This window comes from Equus przewalskii, chromosome 5 (assembly GCF_037783145.1).
Source record: "Equus przewalskii isolate Varuska chromosome 5, EquPr2, whole genome shotgun sequence".
Classification (NCBI taxonomy): Eukaryota; Metazoa; Chordata; class Mammalia; order Perissodactyla; family Equidae; genus Equus; species Equus przewalskii.
The window spans coordinates 35831206-35849725 of record NC_091835.1 but is presented as its reverse complement, the minus strand read 5'-3'; the positions used below and the strand labels follow the sequence as shown (position 1 = coordinate 35849725).

General features: G+C 37.8%; 1 protein-coding gene across 1 annotated transcript in view; it reads left to right on the top strand.

Annotated features, from left to right (window-relative positions):
• The first annotated feature begins 701 nt into the window (after nucleotides 1-701).
• Nucleotides 702-18520, top strand: part of LOC103563703 (antigen WC1.1) — a 52876-nt gene continuing 35057 nt past the window's right edge. The window contains exons 1-2 of the mRNA XM_070619028.1: nucleotides 702-843; nucleotides 13503-13817. Coding sequence (XP_070475129.1) covers nucleotides 771-843; nucleotides 13503-13817 — 388 coding nt within the window. The 5' untranslated portion in view covers nucleotides 702-770. The remainder of the gene's footprint in view (nucleotides 844-13502; nucleotides 13818-18520) is intronic.

Genomic DNA, 18520 nt, shown 5'->3' with positions numbered 1-18520 from the left:
GGGCAAAAAGTTCTCTGTGATGAGAGAGATGGAAAGGAAAGACAGACTTCGTACTTGATGTCATTAGGAGCCCTGGATCTTTATGAGGCTTTTCACTTTACGAGAAATGAAAGGAGAGAAAAGCTCACCCTATAAATCCAATAATCATGTCCCCTTGATGTCCATCTCAACTTTTTTTCACTTACCCGCAAATTTTTCATCTTTCTGATTCCAATTTTCTAATCACCTGACTTTTTGTTCTTACTGTTAGATTCTTGTTTCTTTGCAGCCACAACACGTTGGTCATTTCACAGTGGAGACCTAAACTTCATTAAACAAAAATAATCTTTTCTTGGGCCCATGGGATGTAGAACTGACTCAGAAACAGTGCATCTGACTGATCCCACCAGCTGAGCTGAACTAATCATTGAGCCAGATCCCTGGGGCAGAGAAAAGAAAGCCACCTGTATTTATTTTAACACAGCTTTTCTGTATCAGCTTTGAGGAAGAGAATGACATCTGACGTTAGAAAACCTTCGATCTCATATAAGGAGAAATTTAAGATTCAGTATCTAATTGGTGTTTGAACTTCAAAAAGTTTCCTTTTATACAGTCTCTGATGGCAGGGAAGATGTTAAACAGGGTTTCTATTGGCTGCTGGAAGATGGCGATGTCAGGGGATGGGACTATATAGTCCCCTTCCTGCTGTAGGAGCCGCCATTAAGGACCAGAAGGATTCTTTGTATGGTTTGGGAAAGCTGAGGCTGGTACCTGAAGATAGGAGGATCAGAATGACCATGAATGGACACTGCTTTCTCCAAGGTCTTGTTATTCTCCTCTTCAGTGTTGTAGCAAGTGATCAAGGTAAGCATCGCCTCACTTCCTAAGATCAGCAGAGTTACCGGATTAGCTCTAAGACTCTGGGGGAATGATCCCTGGGATTGTAAAGACAACGCCTCTCTATTGGCCATTTGGTCTTGACCAAATGTGATCTTTAGTGACACTGAATGTTGAATTTTCTCCTGTGGGACTCTGTTTTTCAAGTTCAGCAGTGAGATGTTGCAGAGATAGAAAGTTTGTTTTCAGATTGACTGAGTCTGTGTTTCAGCCCCACAATACCTAAAAGCTCAGAAAATGTCTGATCACTTCCCAGTTTCTATGGATTATGGCCGAGGGACTTCCTCAGGGTGGGTCTCTATCTGTCCTTCCTGTACTCCATATCATCTCTGTCTCCACCAGTATTTTGGTATTTCTGCTCTTTTAGTCTATGGACTTGTGTGTGTGTGTGTGTATATGTGTGTGTGTACATATTGTGTGTGTGTGTACATATGTGTGCATGTGAGAGAGAGAGAGAGGAAATGAGTGAACATAAGTTTGAAGAGTATGTAAAAGCTAAATGTGTGGGCAGGCAAATGTCTGCCCAGTGGAAGTCAAATGTTCAGATATGCACTCATAGAACTTACACTCTCTAAGCCAGACTGCTGGGGTTGGTAGTGGTGGTAATGATGGGTGTGTCTGTGTATATGATGAAGGCAGATATGGAAACCTTCCTGCATATAAAGAAAGCCCTCCTAATGTAAACTATAATTATACTCTCAGATAACCCTGCACCTGCAGTCTAGGCCTGACTTTGACTTTCTTCTTCTTCCCCACAAACCCACAGCTCAGACATTTTTCTGCTTTACTGTAGTATTTTCCCAGCATTGGGTTCTTGGCAGAAATTTGCCTTCCTGCCTGTGGTGTTTTCCCTTCCTACCTCTTGGGTTGACTGGTGGTTCTCCAACCCCACCATGCAGCACAGAAAAAACTGATGCCAGATATCAGTGCTCATAGATGGACTTATATTAGAGCACTGAGGGCAGAAGAGGGATCTGCCTTAGAGACTTCAGGATGTTCCTCTCTTGGTCACTTTTTCCCTGCCCCACTGGGGTACTAGAACTTGTTCCATGACATCTTAAAGGATCTGCTATTTAGGAAGAACCTGTGTTTATGAATATCCTTATGGTGAATTTTCTCCCTTGTAGTTCTCTCAGATCCTACATGAAATCTAGTCTCCACTGGGCCCCTGACTCAGGAGAGTCCAAGATATCAGTGTTTGAGCTCCTGAAATGAGAATGATGTAGCCACATGCGTGGAAAGTCAACTGTTTTAGATATGGGCCTTTGTCCTATGGTGTGTCCAGAACACGTCAGAGTCATGCTTTAGCAATGCTCCTCATCTCTCTATCCCTTCCTTAACCCATGTTTCCTCCTTATTTCAAGCCCTTCCAGTCAGAAGTCTCTGTCTCTCTTCTTTGGGAAATTCTACTCCTCCGAACAGGAGCAAGATGTTCTGCTCCTCACTCCCTTGTTGTATTTCTTGGGACTTCCATTCCTTGGGTTCTGGCCATAAGCTAATTATGGTTGTCCTTTTTCAGGCTTTTCAGGCTTTGCAGGCTTTTCAGGGTAGAGGTGGACTCTTGAAAAAAAATACAGTCATGCATCACTTAATGATGGGAATACATTCTGAGACATGTGTCGTTAGGCAATTTCATTGTTGTATAAACATCACAGAATGTACTTACACAAACCTAGATGATACAGCCTACCACATACCTAGACTATATGGTACTAATCTTTGGGACCGCCATCGTATGTGTGGTCCACTGTTGACGGAAACGCCATTATGCAGGCGCATGGCTATATAAAATTGGTACTCTGATTCCATTTTGGCCTCTCCATTAATGCTATGAGAACAATGAATAAGTTTCTCATTAGGCCAAGAAGAAGTCTCACCTCACTCAGACAAGCGTAATTTTTCCTCAGAGAGAAGTTTTTGTAGAATCATATTGTTAAAGCATGTGTTCACACTCTAAAGCACTCAGTTCACATGAATTCATCCCGTCTACTTGTGAAATTTCAACGTTGGCATCATGGTGTCAAAGGGCGTTAAATATTTCCTGAGCCTGGCACATGCTACAGAGTCTTTACAATAAAAGTCACGTTCCACCAACTCCCTTTAGAGTCTTTCTGTACACTAAATCTCTGCTTTAATTGAGGGCATGTCTCAGTCCATACACACACACACACACAGACAATTGGATCATAAAGTTCCTGGACACCATTTTATATCCACTTTCAAAATTAATGATGAATTTTAAATTTCTTTCTGACCTGTTAAAATATCTTCTATGACATTTGTATGGTTGCCAGTATTTCACTCTATTATTGAATCACAACTTACTTATCTAAGACTATTTGTTGTATATTTATGTTTTCATTTATGATGCTGTGATAAAGTTTTTACAAATACATACATTGACCAAACACACTGACATAATAGAAAAGCCATTATTATTTTTTCAAGATAACCATTCTGAAGGCCTCTGATATATATTGCCCATCAGAACAGCTTTAATATTCAATAGCTTTAATTCAATAGCTTTAATTCTCTAAAACATTAACTGAGTATTATTTTTTTCATAACCTTGCCACAAGTGTATTATATCATGTTTTTTATCCATATTGACCCTATATATACAAATATTATCTTCTTTCTCATATTGCAGTCCTAAGATATCTGTCGTGACAATTTTTATTTTTTCTCCTGTTTTTCATTTTCTTATTTATTTATAGGAATTCTTTATAAGCTAACATCATTTACTGTTTGTCTTACTATTACTTACTCTTAGTATTAATGTCTATTTTGTAAATATGTTCCCCAATTTTTTGCATATTAATGTTTTTAGGGGTGTGTATGTGGTGGGGGGGTCATGTGACCAAATCTTCAATGCATTACCTTTATGATTTCTGCCTTTAATGTGATGCTTCAAATGCCATTCTTCATCCCAAAATTACTTTTAATCATTTTATTTAATAATTTTATTTAGGGGGCCGGCCCCGTGGCAGAGTGGTTAAGTTCACGTGCTCTGCTTCGGTGGCCCAGGGTTTCACCAGTTCCAATCCTGAGCGTGAACATGGCACCACTCGTCAAGCCATGCTGAGGCAGCATCCCACATGCCACAACTAGAAGGACCCACAACTAAAATATACACAACTATGTACCGGGGGGCTTTGGGAGAAACAGGAAAAATAAAATAAATAAAAATCTAAAAATAGTAATAATTTTATTTAATTTAATAATTTTATAGTTTCACTGAAGAGCATCTAAAACCTTATTGTATCTGAATTTATTTTGCTGTGTGTGATGGTGTTATGCCATTTGCACAAGATAGGAATTACACTTTAGATGGGTGAGACACTTTAGATACATGATAGTTCCATCACAAAATAAAAATACAGCTGTGTAATATGGGCTTTATTCTGTGATACTATAAGGAGAGGTATATTCAATTGCTTAACAACCTGGCTAAAAGATGCCAGCCTGCATTCCAATTACAATTAAAGCAATCAGAAGGAGACTTCCCAGAAACTCACTACCATATCTATGCACCTATCAGCAATTCTCCTCCACTTCTTCAGTGGCTCCCATCTGAATCCAGTTCCTCCGCTTGTGTACTAGATGCCATCCCACCAACTCCCCTCAAGGGCATGCCTGAGGGAGTTCTCCCCCGTCTCTCACACCCCATCCATTTTTCCCTTTCTACTGAATATCTGCTACCATGCAAACATGTTGTTCTCTCTCCCATCTCAAAACAAATGAGTAAACTCTTGCTCCAATTTTCTCAACAGCTACTGCTCATTATCTTTATCCCCTTTTACAGCAAACTCCTCCCGAAAGTCTGCAATCACTCTCTGCAATTTCCCTCTGAATTATATCAGGTTTTTCTGCCCCCTCACTCTGCTGAAACTCCCCCCTGTAAAGCCCGTCAATGATCCCCACATCGCTAATTCAATGATCTGTTCTCAGTTGTTGTTGTTTCATTGGTTGGTTGGTTTTGCTTGATATATCAGTAATATTTAGCAAAGTTGATGACTCCCTCCTTTCAGTATATTTCTTTATCTGACTTCTAAGACACAACACTCTTTTGGTTTTTATTCTACTTCACTGGTCACTCCTTCCTAGTGTTGTTTGCTAAGTCAATCTCTTTTCCCAGAACTCTTAATTGTGGGGTGACCCAGGGACTCAATGCAGAGCCTCTTCTTTTTAATATCTCCAACCCACATTTGGTGATCACATTTAATCTCATGGTTACAAATATTTTTTATGTGCCATCAGCTCACAAATTTGTATCTTGGGCCCAGCTCTCTCCCCACAAACCCAAACTTGTATCTCCATGTACTTGGCTTCTGCAGTTGGATATCTAATACACATCTCAAATTAACCCATCCAACTGAGCTCCTGATCCCCTCACCCCCGAAACAAATGTATTCCATCCACAGCTCAGGCCAAAACCTTGCAGCCATCCCTGATTCTTCTTTTTCTCTCACATCTCCTACCGAGTCTGTCAGGAAGGTCTGTCACCTTTACCGCAAAATACATCCAGGATCTGACATTCTTTTCATAGATTTTTCTATTTTATTAATCTTTTCAAAGAACCATCTTTGGACTTTGTGGTCTGCTCTATTTTATCAAACATTTCCTTCCCTTTTTATTCTTCCTTCTACTTTCTTTAGAAGTAGTCCCTTCTTTTCTCAATTTAAAGGAATCTTTAATTAATTTTCATCTTTTTTATCTCTTATAGTATAAGCACTTTAGCTATAAATTTCTCTCTAGGTACTGCTTTAGCTACATTTCAATGTTTAAAAAAGTGGAAATTTCATTTTCATTTTGAACCATTTTTACTTTATGATTTCTTCATTGACCCTCAAACAATTTGCACATAGATTTTCTTTTTTTAATTTCCAAACATATGGGGGAATTTTTTTTTATCTTTTGGATTTATTTTTAACAGTTTCATTTTGATCAGATTATGTGATCACTGTTGTACCAATTCTTTGACATTGCTTAAACTTGTTCTATGGATGAGTACTAATCAATTTTTGTAAATGTTCCATTTATACTTGTTAGAAATGTGCACACTCTTTATTATGTGTATAAGATCTAATAGCAGGTTAATAGATTAGGTCAAATCTTATAATTTTTGTTACTGTTTGTCTGCTTGACCTATCATTTATTGAGATAGATGTGATCTCCTTAGTTCCAACATCACTGAATTATATATTTTGAGGCTTTTTATTGAATACATATAGATTTTAAATTATTATATCTTCCTAGTGGATTAAAATATTTTTCATTACTGATTTATTTTCTGGTTCTTAATAATTCTTTGAATCTTAAAGTCTATTTTGTCTTCTATTAATATAAATATCACAGTTTTTATTTGTTTGTCTTTGCCCCATATATCTTATATGATTATTTGCAGATTTTCTGTATTCTAGTATTTTAGATATTTCTTACAAAGATTATTTGACTATTTTTTTTAAATATCTAATCTGATATCCTTTGTTTTTTAACTGACTATTATAACAGATTTATTTATTGTGGTTATTGATATATTTTGAGTTCTTTGCATCACTTGGAAATTCTCATCCATTATATTTTCAAATATAGCCCATTCCAACCTCTCTCTCTCTCTCTCACTGCTCTGCGCTCCCTCTCTTCTGGAACCTAATTACGCATATGTTATATCTTGTCATTTTATTTTCCATATTTCTTAACTTTCTTTTCGGTTTTTTTATTTCTTTGACTCTTTGTTCCACATTCGTGGTAATATGTGGGACTTACATTCCAGTCCATTTACTCTTTGTTCATGTGTATCTGGTCTGACGTATAACTCATCCAGTGAGTGTTTTATTTTAACTATTATACTCTTCATAATTAAAAGTTCTATTTGTTTTTCAAATGTATCTGCTCATTTCCAATAAACTCTTGTAGTTGCACATCTTGATTTTATTCATTTTTAAAATATTTTATATATGGCTGTATGTTCTTTATATGATAAATCCATCGTCTGAGTTTGTTGGAAATCTAAAATTATTGTTTGGTTTCTATTGGTTCATTCATTTGCTGTTCATCTATCCATAAAATATTTACTGAGTGTTGTGCGTCAGGAAAGTTTGTAGGTACTCATGATATAGCAGTGAACAAAATTTAAAGAAAAATCTCTACCTTTGTGGAGCAGATTCTGGAGGAGGATTGATAAGACACCAATATATGCAAGTAAATTTGATATTTTATCAGATGATTTGTTATGTGGAAAGAAAGAAAGAGAGGAAGAAGGGTGATGGGGTAAAAGATTATTAGGTAGACTAGTTTGCAATTTTATATGTATTGTTGGAAGAAAGCCTCTTTGAGACGGTGGCTTGCCTCCTCCCGTGCTAACTATTTGGTACTCATGAAGGTCTAAACTGGGGATGATTTCCTCAAGAAGAGACTTGTTTCTGCTACTGCCGGTAGCCCAGGTGACCACCATAGCTCCTCACAACACATTTGAGCCCTTATATGGTCCTGATGTAAGGGGAGTCCTCATTACAGTTCCCACATTGCTCCTCAATACAGGCCCAAGGCATAATATCCTTAAAAGGGCTCCCATCCGAATTTTCCCAGAGCTAACCTGTTTCTCCTGCTTGTTTATATCTTATATATCAGACTGGTCTCATGGATTGTTCCTTGGTTGTTCTTTGAAGCATTTCCTCCACATACTGGAGGGTTCCCCCAGAGTACCTGGTACACTATATTGCTAGATATAATGGTCCTTCATTGCCCTCAAATAGGCACTAATGTTACAGCGGTGAACACAGTTCACATTAAGCTCATAGGCTAATGAGGGACCTGAACAACATTAGGCTAAGTGAAATAAGTCCGACAGAGAAAGACAAATACTATATGATATCACTTATATGTGGAATTTCAAAAAGCTGAATTCATAGAAACAGAGTAGAATGATGGTTACCAGGGTCTGGGGGCTGGTGGAAATGGGAAGGTGTTAGTCAAAGGGTACAAACTTCCAGTTAGAAGACAAATAAATTCTGGGGATGTAGTGCATAGCATTACGATTATAGTTCACAAAACTGTTTTATACAGTTAAAAGTTGCTAAGAGAGGGGCTGGCCTGGTGGTGTGGTGGTTATGTTTGCACACTCTGCTTCTGTGACCTGGGGTTCATGGGTTCAGATCCAGGGCACAGACCTACACACTGCTCATCAAGCCATGCTGTCAGGGCGTCCCACATACAAAATAGAGGAAGATTGACACAGATATTAGTTCAGAGACAATCTTCCTGAAGCAAAAAGAGGAAGATTGGCAACAGATGTTAACTCAGGGCCAATCTTCCTCACCAGAAAAAAAAAAGTTGCTAAAGAGAGTAAATCTTAAATGTCCTCACTGCAAAATAGAAATGATAACTATGTGAGGTGAGGAAGGCATTAACTAACACTAATGTGGTAATCCTTTTGTAATACATAAGTGTAAGTGTATAAATCAACTCCTTGCACACCTTAAACCTACAAAATTTTGTATGTCAATTATATCCCAATAAAACTGGAAAGAAAAGTTAAGCCTACTTTAGGAACACAATATAAAGTCAAAGAATATACTTAGGAGTGGTCTAGGAAGGCTTCCTGAAAGAAATAAAATGTAAGGGGATACGATGTATTGTAGAATTCAAATTGTTTTAGATACAAAGCTAAACATCTATGCCTGTTATATCCATATAACAGAGGTCCCCGTATTCTTGTATGTGCACACACACATATGTTGATATATATCAAGCCCTCCATATCCTTATTTATTTTCTTCTATATTGGTCAAATGTTAACAAATAAGTATGTGAATAAATATATAAATGATTCATGGATATGGCAATGATTTTAAAAGAACAAGCAACAAAAGCAAAAATAGACTAGTGGAACAATATCAAACTAAAAATCTTCTGCACAGCAAAGCAAACATCAGTCGTGTGAAAAAGCAACCTATGAAATGGGAGAAAATATCTTCAAACCATATATCTGATAAAAGGTTAATTTCCAAAATACGTAAGGAACTTCTACAAATCAAGAGCAAAAAATCTCCTAATAACCCGCTTTAAAAATTGGCTAAGGACTTGAATAGACATTTCTCCAAAGAAGACATACAAATGGCCAACAGGTCTACAAAAAGATCAACATCACTAATCACAAGGGAAATATAAATCAAAACCATAATGAGATATCACCTCACGCCTGTTAGGATAGCTATTGTCAAAAAACCCAAAAATACACGTGTTAGCAAGGTTATAAGAAATTGGAACTCTTCTGGGTATTTATCCACATTAAATGGGTAAATTGTATCTCAATAAAACTGTTACCAAAAATCTGTGATTTATAGCGATGCCTCTGTTTTCATCCTTGGTATTGTGAAGTTCATTTGTTCAATCTTCTTGATTAGTATTGCTTGTTGTTTATCAATTTTCAATGAACCACATTCAAAGGGGGTTTTCTGTATTTTCTCTATCTTATGTTTGCCTTCTTTTTCACTAATTTTTATTTCCATCTTTATTAATTCCAGCGTTCTACTTCCTTTAGGCTTTATTTGCTCATCTCCTAGTTTCTTAAATGGAAGTTTGCATTTTTTTTTCCATTTTCAGTCTTTCCTCTTTTCTAAATCTATGTATAAAATTTCCCTAGGCACTACTTTAGTTGCATTAGAGGAGTTTAGTTACATCATATTTTTGTAATCATTATTTCACAATGTTTTCTAATTTTTTAAATTTATTTCTAGACCTATGTATTTTTTTGGAAGAGTGTTACTTAATTTCCCAAAATTTAGGGATTGCTAACTATATTTTCTTATTAATTGTTAATTTAATTTCACTGTGGTCAGAGAAAGCATTCTGTGTGAATTCAATTATCTGAAAGTTTTTGTCCTATCATTTGGTAATTTTTGATAAATCTTCCATGTGCGTTTACAATAATATGAATGCTTTCATCGTTGGGTGCATGTTATAAATACATTATTTAGTTAAATGTGTTGATCATGTTGTTTTACATCTCCTATATTCTTCCTTCTTTATTGTCTGCTTGGTCTAGCTGCTATGAAAAAGTTATGTTAAAGTTCCCCCATTTTGATTGCAAATTTGCTTATTTCTTCTTTTCATTCTATAACGTATTACTATAAGCTTCAAAGCTATGTTTTAACATCTTTCTTGGATTTTAATATCTATAACATCTTTATTAAGGGCTTATCCCATTATAATGGTGAAAATTCCCTCTTTAACTCAATTAGTGTATCTTGTCTTAAGGCTACTTTTTGTGATATTGAAATAGCTACTCCAGTTTTCTTACGTTAGTGTTTACATAGTACATACATTTTTTTGCATCATTTTACTTTCAACCTTTCTTTGCCTTCGTATATAAGGTGAATATCTTGCAAGTAGCACTTACTTGAATGTTGCTGTTGTATCTAGATTGGCTTTTACTTGAAGCATCTAATCCATTTATTTTTAAATGCAATTGCTCATATCACTTGGGTAGTATCTACCATTTGCTTTTAATTGACCCACCTGCTTTATATTCCTTTTTATCTCCTATTTTGCATTAAACAAATGTTATTATTCCATATTTTCCTCTTTTCCTTTGATTCAGCAGCTTTACTAGGTGTGGAGGTTTTCATGTCTTTCTGGGAATCTCTGAGCTTCTTGAATATGTGAGTTATACATTTCATCCATTTTTTTTAATTCTCAAAATATTATCTCTTCAAATACTGCTTCTGCTGCTCTCTCTCTGTCTCTTCGCTGCTTCTTCTCTTCTCTTCTCTCTAGAACTCCCCTAAGTCACTAACTCTGTCTTGAAAAAACTACCTAAAATTCTTTTAAACCAATTCATTCAATTCTTAACTATAGACTTTTATTGTCAGTTGGTAACTTTTACTTTGGTATTTTTAATATATTTACAATTACTTGTTAATTGTTTTTTATCTTTTCACCAGTTGTTCTCTCCTTTCCTCTTTTTTCCTAAATATGTTGATCATGGTTAAAATTATTATCTGCTAACTCCAACATCTTTATCGTGTGTATTTCTGCCTTCTCTTATCTTCCTTTTTTTCACTTTAATTTGTCATGTGATTCCCATCTTTTTACATGCCATGTAACTTTTTACTGAATGCTAAAAATTGGGTATGAAAAAATAAGATACTGCAGATATATTTTCTAACACCAGAAAGGATTCATCTTTTGCTCTGCTTGGCAGGTGGAGGAGGAGGTACTGATAAACCAAGTGTCTAAAGACAACCTAGAACTGAGCTGGAACAAGTCTGGGTTGCAGTTCTGGTAACACTGAGTCTACCTCTGCTTTTCCTCTGTTCCTATGGCGTGGGTTTTCAGGGATTTCAGTTGAGAGCCTGTGAAGAATAATGCTGCAATGTTTTGGTAGCTCAGCACCCAAGAGAATGAGGGAATATCCACTCTGCTTTCCAAGATTTTTGATATAGTTCTTTAGCCTCCTGCCCTCCACAGATTTTCTAGTGTGCAAATATTTGAGAAGAAAGCCTGTTATGTGGGAGTGGCCCTCAAGTCTCCAATTCTGTCACTCTAACACCAAGTAACCCCCAAAGTTATGCTGGCTTCTCTGTCCCAGCAGTAGTCCTCTGCCTTACCGAAGCCCAGATCCTGAGCCATTAACTCATACACTAAATTGGGACATTCCCTTAGAGAAAAAGAAGCTGGAGACCTTTGGTTAACAATGAAATTATCTCCACTCTTTGGAATTTTAGCATATAGTAATCGCACCTTATCTGCAGGGAATGTGTTCCAAGACCCCCAGTGAATGCCTGAAACCACAGATACCACCGAATCCTATAGGTAGTATGTTTTTTCCTATTCATGCATACCTATGATAAAGCTCAACTTATAGATTAGGCATAGAAATAGATTAACAACAATAACAAATAATAATATAGAACAATTATTACAATAGACTGTAATAAAAGTTACCATAGATCTTAGCAACCTCAGCATGATCTCTTTTCTTTCCTTTCCTTATTAAGTGGAGAACTTTCACCTTTTCACTTAAAAGAAGCACTTTATGGCTTCTCTTTGGCATATCCAAATTGCCAGCATCATTACTCTTGCACTTTGGGGCCCTTATTAAGAAAAATGAAGGTTACTTGAACACAAGCACCGAGGTACTGCAACAGTCGATCTGATAACCAAAAGGGCTACTAAGTGACTAATGGGTGGGTAACATAAGCATGGATACCCTGGACAAAGGGATGATTCATGTCATGGGTAGGATGGAGCTGGCTGGAGGGCTCGAGATTTCATCATGATACTCAGAATGGTGTGCAATTTAAAACTTATGAGTTGTTTATTTCTGGAATCTCCCATTTAATATTTTCAGACTAGAGTTGACTGCAGGTAACTGAAATCATGGAAAATGAAACCAAAGATAAGGACAGACTGCTGTATTTAGTCCATGTTGTATCCACAAAAATCTAAAATCTTTACTTTTTTTTTCTATTTTCCAGCTTTTTTAGTTGTACACAGTAGGACCATTGGCCTGCTGTGAATTCCTCCATTCTTCTTGGAAGCAGAATTTCTAGGTTTTATTTTCTACTTCATCATTTACTTAAAGAGCAATCTTGATAGACATTAGTTAACCTCCCTTTACGTCACTTTACTCATCAGTAAAAAGGAGAGAATAATAATACAGTGAGTCCATCAAAATTGTCTGTTCAAGTGCTTTCAGAGCAGGACTATAACCTATTTCTGCTCTGTGTGGGGTTAGCAATACAGGATATTTTTTCCCCAGAAAACAAATAAGTCCAAATTTTGAATCATTGCAATTCCTGACATGAAGTCTAAGTAGCAATTAGATTTGTTTGGGAGAAGGAGCAATATTCTCTGATTCCCAGTGGAGTCTGGCCAATGTCAATCCAGATCATCTGACATCATCTGTCATGTGAGGTTGCCCAGTCTACTTGAAGAGGAATACCGTTTTTGAAATTAAGTATCCAGATCTGGAGTCTGAAGCCTAGAATCATAAGTGAAATATTCTCGGGCAAACTGTGGCCTGTCTTATGATCCACTGATTTTTCAGGTCTGAATGACTATAAGAAAAAGAACAATTCTGATTGGTATAGAATTCATGACTGCTACTTAAAGCTTCTGATGAGCTTAGCCCTGTTCTTCACTTCATTCCCTTTAATCTAATCCTTCTAACTCTCAGGTCGATGGCACCGAAATGTGTGTGGTTCATCAGAAATCCATCCAGCTGCTAGCCCATTACAGTGACTCTGAACTCGTCTACCTGCTCAGAGTAAAGATTCTAACATTTCCTGTATATCTCTCTCAGATGCTATGCAGAACTCTACAAATCAAAAGGTTACCTCTGATAGGACCTACGTAACACCTTCTATCTCAGACTACTCACTAGATTATTTTCAACTTAACTTTTCCTGTTCTTTCCCATTTTTCAACCCTATGACTCTCTGATCGCTAGGAAACCAGATCCAGATGCTGCCCAGGGGCAACAATTCCATATCTGGCCCAGCAGGCTCTGCAGCCTCAGAGGAGAGCACTGCTCACTGCTCAGGTGAGGGGGTCCTGTAGACAGAAAACCCTTCTCATTCACTGTTAAATGTCTCTTTGGCATGACTCTTTCTCCTCAGACAGCAGACAGCTCCGCCTGGTGAACGGGGGAGGTCGCTGTGCCGGCAGAGTGGAGATCCTTCACCAGGGCTCCTGGGGCACCATCTGTGACGACAGCTGGGACCTGAGTGATGCCCAAGTGGTATGCAGACAGCTGGGCTGTGGAGAGGCCCTCGATGCCACCATCTCTGCTTACTTTGGGGCGGGATCAGGCCCCATCTGGCTGGACGACCTGAAATGCACAGGAAAGGAGTCCCATGTGTGGAAGTGCCCTTCCAGAGGCTGGGAACAGGAGAATTGCAATCACCAGGAGGATGCAGGGGTCATCTGCTCAGGTAAGGTCAGTGCATTGTCCTGTGGCTGAAAGAATGGAAAGTTCCAAGGAAGCTGGTGTCTGAATACTGGGACAATAGAAAATGGAGGGGCTAGAGAGGCCTGAGACATCTACCCAACAACCCTGAGTACACAAAGCATCTGTGAATGATGGGCTTCATTTACTCTCTTCTTATAAGTCTCAACTGCCATTCTTGTCTTCTCCAGAGGCCTTACCTGACAAAATACTTTATTCTCTTATCCCAATTAAAATCCATCTTCATAATTTTTTTTATAATTTACTTTTTGTAAGAGTGAAACATTTGCAAATCACCACACGTACTCCCTTTGTACAGTGAGCCTATCAGAGAAAGGGCCAAGAATGAGGATGTACTTTCCTCAGTTGAATTGTTTTTGTATGCATAGCGTGAGACACTGTTTTGCACTAGGTTAGTAGAAGTAGAGGCATAGGGGATATCATTAAACAAATCAGAGAGGAATTTATGGATTTATGCCAAATTGCAAATCTCCTTTGCAAATTTAAACTTAAATATTCATACCTCTTTGGCCAGTAGGACCAGAGAACTGTGGATGAAATGCTCTGAGTCACAGGTTCTCCTTCCATTGTCACTAGAAAAGGTTCTTTCTCCATTTTTTCTTTTAGAACATCTGTATAGACTCAGACTTTGGAGGGATACTTAGCCATGCACTGGCAAGTCAGTGGTGGAGGCAATAAAACATTAATTTTTGTGTTTTATGGTAAGAGATTATATAGTTTATACCTGATGGCTTAAATGATATGAGAATTGTATTTGGGGGGTTATTTCATAAGAATGGGAGTAAGGGAGTAAACACAATTTTTGAAGAAGGTAGAAAGGCTTATAGTAGCTGAGCAGTAGGGGAATGTCAATAGGAGCTGACAAAGGGCACATAGGGGTCTCTCTGAACAGCACTGAGGATCCAAGTGTGATGTGGAGAATGCTACGTGTGCCTAAGGACACGGGATATTTATACAGCAAGAGCCCAGACAAGGATATATCTGACCACAGTTTTCATTTTGCCTTGGGTAGCATTGATTCATATAAATCAACACCCTATGCAGAGGCAGTTTCCCTTTCTATGTGCTATCCAGGCCTCTCATAAACTCTTCAGGAGGCTTAAAACTGTCTACTTGTTTTCTCCTCCACTAGGAGAAGGCTTTAGGTTAAAGCCCTACAAATATAAGAACATTGTTTTATTGTGATTTACACTCCCAGCATCTACCAAAGTTCCTGGAATATGGCAAACTCTAAAAAGATGTTTGTATTTTGAATAAAACGACATGAAAATGGACTCTCAGTGTTGCCTTCGAATACCTTTTTCCTATCTAACTAACAGACCTGTGCACAGAGTTTAGCTATGCCTCCTTTGAAGCCTCTCCTCTCTCTCCATTATCATCATTTCCCAAACAGAGGCTCAATTTTTGCCTATTTCTGGGCCTCCAGTGACCCACTCTCCTTGCCCTTTGCTGCACCTCAACGGAAAGGTCATGCTGACCACCTCTAGCTTTCAAGGCTGAGTGGTCAGCCCAAGGTAGAGGGCAAGCTTGGTCTTCAAGGAAAATTTTGATCTTTTTGTATCTCTGAGTGGCCAAATACCACATCCAATGGAGACAGTTCCCCTATCTCAGGGAACACCGTGTTCTGTTCCACCCAGAATAGTAGAGCCTGGAGTGATGGATAAGAGCCAAAAGGATACAGAGGCAGGTGAGGCTGATGGTCAGAGGCCCTGAGAGTTCATTTGGATGCAGATAATTAACAGCTATAGGCAGGATAGAGAAGGCAGTCTTGGTCTGAGAGGAAGAATATACATGGTATCCAGATGAAAGATGATGAAAACCAACCTGTTCAACCTGTTCATCCTTGCTGTCTTTCTTCTTGAGATAAAATTGAGCCCCAAAGCTATTACAATGAGAGGGGACATTTCTTCTGGCCAAAAGAGCCCTGAGCAGAAGCTGAGATGTAGAAAATGGAGGATCTCCCAGGCTCAGGCACAGGTGCAATAAGAGTAGTTTCCTGAAGACCTGGCCCCCTGAGATCCCTCCAATGACTCAGGTTGACATCTTTCTTACAAATGGGCTGAATTTGGAAAATGGAGGCCACCTATGTGAGAGAAGAATAGAGGTGACGTACCAAGGAGAGTGGGCCATGGTATATGCTTAACACATGACCTGAAGGAAGATGAGATGTTGTGCAGTAACCTGGGACGTGGAGCTGTCATTGAGAACAGGAAACAGGACAGAAGAGGCTTTCTGGAAGCCAACAGTATTCTCTAACTCTGTAACCTCGAACAACTCACTCTTGTGACAGAACCTCCCCAGGTCTGTCTGCTCTGGCCCAAAATAAGAACACAGTACTTGAGCATCCACAATATTAATTACACCCTTTAAAGCTTGTTGATCTTTAATCTTAGCATTGAAAGAGGCCATATTTTGCTTGGTGTGGGCCTGGGTGCCTTCTTTCTTTTTGATCAAAATAACAGTGTGTATCTCTTCATATTTATGGCCCAATATGTGAACCTAGTTCTCTACAGTGTAAGACATGGATTCCAAATTTTAGGGATTTTTGTTACTTTCCATTTTTGTTATGTTGATCCTTTGGGGCTTCTGTGGCATTAGGTTAAATTTATTAATTCTAAATTCAGTAGTCCTTGGTAAAACTGCTTTTTCTCTGCCACCTCTTCTGCTTAGGCAGAATTTCAGAAATGTGCCCTGACTTTTTTCAGGTCAGGTCAAGAGGACTGATTTCCATTAAAAGGACAAAGAGCTGGACAGGAGCTATCAGTGTAAGCACAGTCTTCACCCTAAAAATTTCACTCCCTCCTTTCAGATGAACCAGTCAGGAGTTCAGCTAGGAGCTCCATGTCAGTTGGGCTCTTCCTCAGCCCTCATTTGTACAGAAACTTCGTTTACTTTCCAATAAAAAGAGAAATGGCACCAAACAAGTGGATGTTATCTGCATTAAGCCCAAATTCTATTTTAACTCAGACAACAACTGTGGAATTATCGGATTATTAAAACTTCACTTTTCACTAACGATACCAGTCTTGCACAGATATTAATATGTCCTTACCAAATCATAAACCAATGAAAGGATTTCCGGATCATAGTCAATATGGAAATGTGGGGTCATGTTACATGACACGCTGAAAAAATTTGTGTTGATGGGAAAGCCCTAGAATGAATCTTCTTTACAATCAACTTTATTTTTCAAAAGATATGTGTAAGTTATTTTTTTCTCTCGGTGTCTTACACTTCTCTTCTGATGTGTATATATTTAGTTACTATAAAATTTATTTTAGAGATTGATAGCAAGTAGGGTTTTTATGTTATTATTTTTAAATCTATCCCTAAGTTTTTCAACACTATTTATTGAATAATTTATCTTCTCTAATGATTTAAAATATTAACTTTTTCAATATTCTATACAACAGATTTCTATATGTGTGTATATGTGTGTGTGTCTCTGAGTCTATTAGATATTTATATTCTGCTCCATTACACTGTAGTCTATCGTTACACACGAACACAGTTGGTTTTAATATTTTTAATATCTTATCCCCTCATATCAGCCTTCTGTTTCATAAATTCCCTTGCAATTTTTACATATTCTTCCATGTGAATTTTTAAATCAAGTAGAAAATGAAAAAGAATTAATAGTAATTTGCATTAGAAGGCTCTATACTGATGTGTACAAGACCTTATTAATTGTTCAGCATATATTTCGGTATCTAATAGTGTCAGGCTAAGTAAAATAGCATACAAGAAGGATTTCTTTCTTGTTCTTTCTAAGTTTGTGATCTCATGGGATTAATGTAGAAACTAACAACTTATTATGTAAAAAGTGATTATGAGTAGCCTATGACCAACCTCCCAACCAGAGCAGACTAGGAGTCCTAACCCGAGTCTGTCTGGAGAGATGGAAATGAAGAAATGAAGGACAAACAGATCCTCTTCTCTCACCATTCATTCTTGTGTAAGAGGTCAAGCTGATCCTTCAATTCTTTAAATCCTGTGGTGTCGTTCCTGTTCTCTCCTGCTCTCTGTAGCAGATTTTTATTTTTTTAGAACATTCTTTCTGAAAATCTATCATACCTGCCTCAAAGTGCGCATACTTATGCAATCAGAGTCCTTTACCAGAAAAAATTCTACCACTTACATAAATAATCATGAGCACACTCAAAAACCAGGCAAGTGTCTAAAAAATTGTTCCTTATGATTTGGAGAGGGGAGGTTCATTGAATTATCTTTCCTCTATGCAAAATATGGTCCCTGGATGACCAAATCATGATCATGACTCTCTCCCTTGGTCTCCCTCCTTCAGTCATACCTCATACCGTCCCGACTTAGTCTACCACACATCCCACCCACACTCCACTTCCACAAAAGTTGCTTCCCTTTTTCATTCTCCCTTCCGTCCATTTGTAGCTCTTAAGATTGTTTTTTCTTGTTTGCAGTGGGAGAAATGGAGAGTAGCAGAGTTAGGAGGTGGAAGGGAGAAACCCAGGGTAATAAAGTGTGTCCACTTATCTGTGGACAGCTTCTTTCACAATCAGCCCAACTAAGAAATTCTTGTAATTTTTCACCTTCAAAACTTATCAGAAAAATAAAACGTGAAACCTTTTTTTGTTCCACAAATACTGGATACTGGCCATGTTTTCCTCTTTTTTTTTTTTCTTTTTTTTCTTT